Raw genomic sequence first — 8640 nt, forward strand, 5'->3', positions numbered from 1 at the left:
CCCGAGTCGAGGTGCTTTCCCCGCGGGCAGACGGACTGCGCCAAGATGTTGGACGGCATCAAGATGGAGGAGCACGCCCTGCGCCCCGGGCCCGCCACTCTGGGGGTGCTGCTGGGTGAGTGCGGGGTCGGAACGCCCGAGTGGTCATGGGCAGGGGACAGGGGCCTTGTCCCGAGGTGGAAACAGGCGTCCAGGCCAACGGATAAAAGAAATGGTTTGCAAGACATGGGGATGTGGGGAACACAGAGAGAAGACTCGGAGTGATCAACAGAGGGGCAACTAGCTAGACAGGCATCCTGATGGGACAGAGGTATGCAGGGACATCACCTAGGAGGAGGGTGGACGGGACAGCTCCAGCCGCCATCCGCATCCCCATCGGGCCTCGGTTCTACAGCTGCCACCCCGGGAGGGAGGAGGTAGGAGGCGGGTAGCAGAGGGTGACGGAGGACCCAAGTGGTCACCTTGGCAAACTTGGGAGTGGTGCCAGGTCACTTGGGGAGGGGTACCTTCTAAGAGGAAAATGTCCCCTGAGTCACCCAAACCGTAGCTTTTGGGGAGATTAGGGACAGAAGACCACGAACGCCACTATGGGGCGTGTCAGCCAGAAGCGCCCCAGCCTCACCTCGGCTGTCTCGGTCCCAGCCGGCTACTCCGCGCCGTGCTTGTTCTCATACGTGTTAACACCAAGCGCTGGATCTCCGGAGGAGGGGAGAGCGCCGCGCCAAGGCTGGAGGCCCGTGGCCTCTCCGCGCCCGAGTCCGCGGACTGGGACGAACTCGCTGAGGCTGCCCGGCCCTTGGCGCGGTGGCCGGGGGAGCGCAGGCGGCGCGCCCGGCTGCCCTCGCCCTTGGAGCCGGGGCTGCGGCACCGCGCGGCCAGGATGCCGGGGCCGGGCTGGTCGGCGCTGACGGCCCGGCTCTCGTCCTGTGCGCTGCAGGCTCCGACTGCCCGCATCCCGCCGTCTGCGAGGGCTGCCAGCGGCCCATCTCCGACCGCTTCCTGATGCGAGTCAACGAGTCGTCCTGGCACGAGGAGTGTTTGCAGTGCGCGGCGTGTCAGCAAGCCCTCACCACCAGCTGCTACTTCCGGGATCGGAAACTTTACTGCAAACAAGACTACCAACAGTAAGCGCCTCTCGTCCTCCTCCTTCCCCACCGCCGCCCGGCCCTCGAGCCCGGCCATCCCCTCTGCCGGGCCAGGCCCGCGCCCGCGCCCGCGCCGCCGCCGGCTCTGCGCGCCGCTGGGCCTGTCAGCTCCGAGGGCTCCGCGAGCTGCTCATCTCCGGCAGGGGCGACTCATCCCAGCCCGGCCGACATTGGTGGGGTGGCCGCCGGGAGCCTCTGGCAGCCCATAGTTGCCGTCCTTTGTCCGGAAAACCTGCGCTGGGCCCCTGAGTTGGGGTGCAGGACAAGGCCCTGGGCCGACCGGGGGATACATGCTGTGGTCCTGGGACAGGGCCTGGCCGCAATGAGGTCTGAATTGGGGACCAAGAATTTATTTCCAAACGAAAGCAGTGTTTTAGGGAGTCAGGCCCCGGCGATGTGCTTCTCCAGCCCAAAGGGAGGGTTTGTGAGGCTTTGGAATTCCTGGAGCACGGAGGTGGAGTGCAGGGGTGCTAACTGCTGCCTGAGTGAGCCCCCAAACCCCCTTCCTGCCAGGTTTCATGCTGTACTTTTAGTCTGTGATGGAGAGAAAATGATGTCCATCCTCCCCAAACCGTTCCATGCGGGACTCTGGCTCTTATAATTTTCGTTGGCTGAAGAAGCTGTCTAGGAAGAGGACCTCAAGAGGTGGCAAACCACAGTCTGGGGCTCCCCATGGGGTGGGGAACTGACAGAGTCAGCCTTCCCCAACAGGCCTTCTTTCTTGCAACGTGTATGTGTTGGGGCGGGGTGGCCTGCTCTGCCCTGGTGTGGCTCAAGCCTCGGAGTTGAGGCCAGCGGTCTGTGGCCTGAGCTCTACCTGCTTGCTGACTTTTGTTTTTAGCTGAGACTGGGTTTATCTGGCAAGGAGTTTGGGACAGATAAGAGTAGATGCAGGGTTTTGTTTTGTTTTGTTTTGTTTCTCTCTTCCATCTGGGTTTTGTGCCTGGCAGTGTGATTGGGAGGGAGGCAGAGAGGCACAAGAGCTGAAAGGGGGACATGGGGATCCCCACAGCATTACGGTGACCAGTGGATACCTGCAAGAACTTTCTAGTGAGGCCTGGAAAACCCTTTCAGATGGAGCTGCAGAGTGGGTAGGTTGCTCAGGTGGTTTGGGACTCAGAGGGGACAGCGTGTGCCCAAGCCTCTGGGAACAGGCTAGGTTGCCAGTGCCTGATGGTCAGTGCAGCCTGCCTGCTCTGCCCAGGGACTGTCTCTAAATCTCTAAAGGCCCTGCCAGGAATTGGAGCAGCTGGTGTGCCCCTTCCATACCTCTCCAAGTGCTTGGCTGAGGCCTGGAAATAGTGGGACCCGCAAGTCAGAGACCTTGAGAAGGAATCGGGTTCTACTCTAAAAGGCTCTGGCCGAGCCTCACAATAGAACCTAACCTAGCTGTGCTCCCCTGTGCTCTTCCTACTGGCCCGGGGCTCTGCAAGCAGGAACTGGGGCTGGGTTCAGAGAGTTCAGCTCTTTCGCTGATCCCAGAGCCCACCTGAGGTCTCCCCTCTGAAGCAAATTCCCACCCCCATTAAGCACACTGCCGTTGATTGGGTTTGCATTGTGCCCTGGGCTGATGGGATTCTAGTTCCAGGAGAAGGTGAGGCTGCCCGCCAGTCAGCTCAGCCACAGGCAGGCATAGGGCAGCACAAATAAAATGAGGAAAGTAGTTTAGGGTAAATGTGGTCAGGGATTTTGAACCAGCCCACGAAGCAGTCCCTCGGAAGGGTTTACCAGCCTCCAGCCCACCCACATCCCGCCGTCCTGCAGCCTCACTCTGCCCGCCCAGCCCGAGCTCTGCTCTGGCAGTGCCACTTCCTACTCAGCTCAGCCACCAGCCTGAACAACTCAACACATGGGGGCAGGAGGCCCAGGAAACTGGAAATGAGCCCTCAAGTCATTTGTGCAGGTTTTTGAAAAAAAAAAAAAATTAAGCATCGGAAAGACTCTTTTCAACCTCTTGTACAAATCTGCCCGTTCTCTCCCTACCCCAGTTGTTTATGGAGCTTCTTTTTAAAACGAGGAGGGGATACCCCTGGTTCTTCAGAGCACGGAACTGTAAAGTCACAAAATCTGAGCTGGGTGTTCCTCTTAGAGCTGAGCGGCCAATCGCCATCATTTTACAATTAAACATTTGCGATTGCTTTGTCAAAAGTATATTTGTTTAGAAAGAAAAAGAGGCACCTAAAGAGCTTTCTTCTTCAGTGCAGTGGAGGTGTGTTTGCAAGTGAATTTGGGATCAGGGCAAATCTTAGGTGCCGAGTCCCTTAGTCTGGGTCCTGCAGGGCTGCGACCTCCAGGTGGGCATTATTCACAGCCCTCATGGTGCCCCTCTCCTCCCTGACCCCCTCTTTCTTCCAGTAACTCCAATTAGGAATCTGCACTAGGCGGACTGATGGGGGACTGAGAATGGGTGATGAAGACAATTCTGGGGACAGATACCCAGGTGGGTCTCACATCAGCGTTTCTCAGGGAGAGCTAGTGCAGCCAGGCAAGCAGGGGCTCACTTGAGAAGCGACGTTCTTTGCACAATAAGAATATATTTCACGATTAATTTTTTTCTGTGAGAATCGCAGAGGCATATTTATTGAATCTGTGCATAAAAGCTTTCAGACGAGAATCCAGGCAAGTGGGCACAGAAACGTTCCTTCTCCATTTTGTCTTGTCTGCCCGTCAGCGGTGTTGGGAAATTGACACTCCCCCCCACCCCTTTCCACAGTAACTTTTGGAAAAAACGAGTCCTCCCCGTGAGGAGCAGCCGGGCTCGGTTCTTAGAAAGAGGTTGCTGTTTTTATTAAACGTCTATTCCTCCTCTCGATTTGTTTTCGAAGATCCCGAACGTTATTTTATGCACCATGGGGGTGATTAACTGGCATTCGGGTGCTTTTAGTACCATTTGATCAAATCTACCGGCACGCCCTGCACGGGCAAAGAGAGCTCGGGCCTTGGCATATTCATGCATATTTCGAAAAAGTCCCCTTTTCCTCCGACGCATTTTTCGGGGGCTTCTAAGGACAAACCCAAAAACATCGGACCGTTCTCCTCTGCCCGGGGCTCGGGCCCCTCGGCTGCCCGAGCTCCTGGGACAGAAAACCCGGTTAGAAACCGGGAGGAGCCGCGGCCTCTAAACGCAAAATCACAAACACCCGTTCCTCCCTCCACCGGAGAACACATGAAAATATTACAATATTATCCCCCCCCTCCCCATTTTTTTTTCTTGGCATCTTGGCCAAATAGAATTATGTAACTCTTTTCTTGCCGTCTGTCGCTGGTCTGGAAAGGGTTTCTATCCTGAGGAGGTGGCGAATTCCTGGAGGAGGCTCCGGAAGGGGGGAGGGTCGGCGGGAGAGTCCAAAAATCTGTCACAAAATGGAGTCTAATCGCTTGTAAGACAGCTCCCAAGTCGGGCGACCGGAGACTCGGCCGTGTGCGAGCCTGCGTGCGCGGAGAGGAACGGGGCTTTGGCCGGGCCGTGCGCCCACCTCGGCGTCCGGGGCTTGGCGGCGCCCTCCGCCCGCCGGGCCTGCCCAGGCGACCCTCGCCTTTCTGCCGCAGTCACAGAGAGAGGGCCCCGCTCAGCCTGCGAGGGTCCCCTTGGGCTTGCCTGTCCAGGTAGGATGCTCCCACCTCGGCAGGAGGTGGGCAGCAAGGCTTTGATTGAGTTTCACAAAAAGCTGTCTGAGTCCCGGGGTGATTTTTTTTTTTTTTTTTTTAATTTACCCCAGCTGGCTGCACGCAGCTCCAGTGGCCCGAGCAAGCTGTTCCCAGCACATTCCTTTCCTCGGAAGTGTTTACACCGGGAATGGCCTTCCTGGGAGGCTCACCTCCCCTTGGAGCACCAGCAGCAGCAGTGGAGCCGGGGTGTGGCACAGGGGCAGAGCAGTGTTGGCCCTCGTCTTTTCTGGCTCCTGCGTCTCCCAGCTCGGGAAGCTTCCTATAAGGCCTTACTGCAGGGTGTCAGTTGCCAGCAGCACCCCCTACACCAGTGGGTACCCCAGCTGGCGTGGCCCATCGGATTCAATCAGGGCTGTAGGCATGCACTCCTGACTGCAACTCAGGTTCGAGGGCCTGGCCTAGAGATGGATCTCCCTGGAAGGAAGAGCCAGCGCTTTGTCTTATATAATAAAAATAATTATAATTATAATTATAATAGGCCTCGTAGTGCTCTCCTTGGGAATCTGAGGACTGAAGGGCTTACTTGCCAGCCCAAGCCTGGGGACCCTCTGGCCCCTGGGAGGACAGCTCTCCATTTAACCCCAGCACCTCGGCTGCAGACGGAAGGGTAAGCAAAGGCCTTCCTGAGGCTGCGTGTCTGCTGCTGACCGGAGGCATTATTCACAGCTGACTCCTGGCTCACTCTGTATTCCCCAGGTTCTGGGCTCCCGTAGCCTAATTTGCTTGCTGGCTATTTCTTGGGTGGGGGAAGCAGGCTCTGAGGATCTCCTCTGGGGTGTGTGATTGGAGCCCCTCAGCTGCCTCTTGCTTGGTCCACTGGAGCCAGGCTAAGGACCACACAGCCCTGGCACGTACCTGAGGCTCTTCTGTAAAATGGGGATGTACCCACCCTGGGGAAAGTGTTCTTATAAGGATTCAAGAGATAAGATGCCCCAAAGGACCTGGCATCCTGTCGCCTGGAAATGATGGTTATTATCACCATCCGTGTGGCGAGGAATGCCTTTTCTTCAAGGACACACACCAAACTGCCCATGGGTTCCATGCCAGGCAGTGGCAAAACTGGTATGCCAGGTTTACCATCAGCCTGTCTATGCCGGGAAGGTGAGGGGCACCATTCCCTTTGCCTGAGGGAGACCCTGTCAGGGCTCTGCCTCCCTCAGTGATGAGAAGAGCTCAGACTCTGAGGCAGACCTGAGTTCACCTCCCAGCCCCAGCACTAAGCAGCTGTGTGATCTTAGCCAGGTGGCTGCCCATCTCTGAGCCCTGGGTTCTCCATCAGCATACTGCTGGGGACGATGATATCTTCATTCTATGGGATCCAGTATCCTCTTGCACACCTCCAGAGAGGCAGAGAAACTTCTAGTTGTAGGAGTGAGAACAGATGCCACCTGTGAATTTTCAGGAAGGACAGGCAGCAGGGTGGGGCTGGTGTGCCAGCCTGTTTCTCCTCAGGGACGATGGTGGGTGAGAGCTGGTCCAGAGCAAAGACCTTTCCACTGGGGACCGTTGGAATCTCCAGGGTCTGAGTCGAGCTTGGAAAAGCATACTCAATATTATGATTTCATATTTGGAAAAACTGTTCATGCTTATTGTTTTTGTGATTCAAATGACAGAAAATAAGGTTCAACCAACATCTCTGAGGCTGTGGGAAATTCAGAAGAGGGGGCGTCTGGGGGATAGATCCAGGGATCGGTGTGTTTCTCATAAAGAAGATGAGGTTTAAAAGGTGAGCAACACAAGTCTAGGCTGTCAGAAAGATCTTCCAGCCCAGGGTGGTTTTTTGGTCCCTGATGGGCTATACCTACCCAGGGAACTTCCTCTGTCCTGCAGCTGTGGCTGTGAGGTTTTTAAAACAAAAAGGGGGCGGCACAGCTCATCCTACTTTGGCATTAGTTAGGCCGAGGAATGGAGGATACTCTCAACGACATGAGTTATAACTTCCAATTTGTTGGACACCACAGTCAGGCCTCAGCTTCAGGGGAGAGGAGAAGAGAGGGATGGTCTTGCCTGGGACAGGCCCGTGCGAGCTGTCAGTCACTTGGGGGTGCAGGAGGACCCTGGGCCCTTGGCTCTCTGGCTGACCCAGCCCTCTCCAGCCCTCAGATTCAATGCTGATGGCAGCAAAGAGCAAAACCAAAATTATATATATTTATTGCCACTGCAGTAAGAAGTGGGGAGGCAGTGGTGGTGAGGGGCGAGCCGGGCTGAAAACCATATTTGAAAAAGTTGATTCACGAAGGCAGAGGAAGCAAAGTGGCAGACGTTTGCCATTTCATCGACCGGCTGGTGTTCTCCATTCATGTCATAAATGTCTCCTGTCATTTGAAGCCAAAAGCAACACGATTTGGTTCCCCGGTGGCCTATAGGGTTTTTCTCTTTTTTTTTTTCCTTTTTTTTCTTTTTTTGCAGTAAATGTTTATTTGTTAATAATATACTTTAAACAGCCTAGCCTTGACCTCAAGTCTCCTGAAGCATCCATCTTCTCTCAGAAAAAATCTTTCAAAGTTTGTGTAATTTTGGGGGAAAGGTGTAACTGACGGGGCAGTGAAGGGCCTATGTTTGCTTTAACTGCTGCTGCTTGGTGGAGCGGTGGGGTATAAGGGGCCACTGTGCTCAGAATGGCAACTTTCTTGGGTTTCAGGCCTGGCTGACAGCACTTCCTCGCTGCCCTGTACCTTTGCTTCTCCTGATCAGTACAAATAAATTTCTGCATGGGCCCTTCCTTTGTTATTCCCGGGGCAATATTCTATCCATTTCTGTTCAGCCTCTTGACTGACAGCCGCTGGACCTGCCCGGTGGACCCTGGGGCCCTGAAGAGGGTCAGGGGGAATATAGGGGCCCCGAAGATGTGTGAATACATGGGGGTTGGGGAGGGGGCTTTGTCTCAATTGGGAGCCTGGGTCAGACTGGCCTGGACCAACAACGGAGCTGGCTAATGGCAGAGCACCTGGCTGGCCCTGCACTTGGTGAACTGGGGGAAGTGTCGACGGAGGGAAAACCTGGTTCCTGGAGTCTGGTTCCAGAAGAAACAAAGATGTTTGCTTCCTGGCCAGCCTGTGCTGTAAGAGGTTTCCCTGGGAACTGCGAGGTACTTGCCAGCCGGAGAGGGTTCTGAGGGCTGCCCAGAGCAACAGAGGTGCCCACCAGGGCTGGCAGGAGTGAGGAGCCCAAAGAGCTGCTGGCTAGATGCAGAAAGCTGAGTGAACATTCAGGACACAGGACCGCCAGGGGTCCACACCCCCACCCCCCACCTTCAGCCCTGCTGGGTGCTGCAGAAGCAATGAGGGGTGGGTGAGGAGGAACAGTGCCGGGCTGAGACAAGCTGGGTGTGACTGCTGTTCCCCTTCTCCTGCCTTCTGCTTTCCTCAGGGACTCAGCGACTGTTGTCATGTGACTCCTGAATTGCCATAGTTACTGGGCTGTTGGGGTGTGGGTGCCCGCCTAGGCCTGAAGCTGCCTGAGCCTGTGGAGATGGAGAGGACCAACGTGCTCAGGGGCCACCTCTGCCGAATGGAGGTCCCCCAACGTGGGGCACATTTTTCAAAGGAAAGAGTAAGATTGCAGTGAGAGATCCGGGGTGGAGAACATCTCTGAGTGACACAGGCCAAGGGCCTTTAGGGAAGGGCCGATGGCTCTTCTTGAGCCTCAGTTTTCTCCTCTGTGAAATAGGGGTGATAATTCCAACCTCACAGGGGAAAACGAATCTGTCTCTGTGGATAAAGGGAAACAAACCCAAAGGTGCCAGCCTGCATTGGGCATTCAGTCAATGTATGTTTCCTGCCTGCCCACCTGCCAGGGAAGTGAGCCAGAGGCCCTGCCTGGCAGG

At 55.8% G+C, this 8640-nt stretch overlaps 1 protein-coding gene across 1 annotated transcript in view; it reads left to right on the forward strand.

The window, feature by feature from the left end:
- Positions 1-6: 6 nt before the first annotated feature.
- LMX1B (LIM homeobox transcription factor 1 beta) overlaps positions 7-8640 on the forward strand; it is a 79273-nt gene continuing 70639 nt past the window's right edge. The window contains exons 1-2 of the mRNA XM_015594116.1: positions 7-115; positions 938-1124. Coding sequence (XP_015449602.1) covers positions 46-115; positions 938-1124 — 257 coding nt within the window. The 5' untranslated portion in view covers positions 7-45. The remainder of the gene's footprint in view (positions 116-937; positions 1125-8640) is intronic.

This window comes from Pteropus alecto, unplaced genomic scaffold (genome assembly GCF_000325575.1).
Source record: "Pteropus alecto unplaced genomic scaffold, ASM32557v1 scaffold67, whole genome shotgun sequence".
NCBI lineage: Eukaryota > Metazoa > Chordata > Mammalia > Chiroptera > Pteropodidae > Pteropus > Pteropus alecto.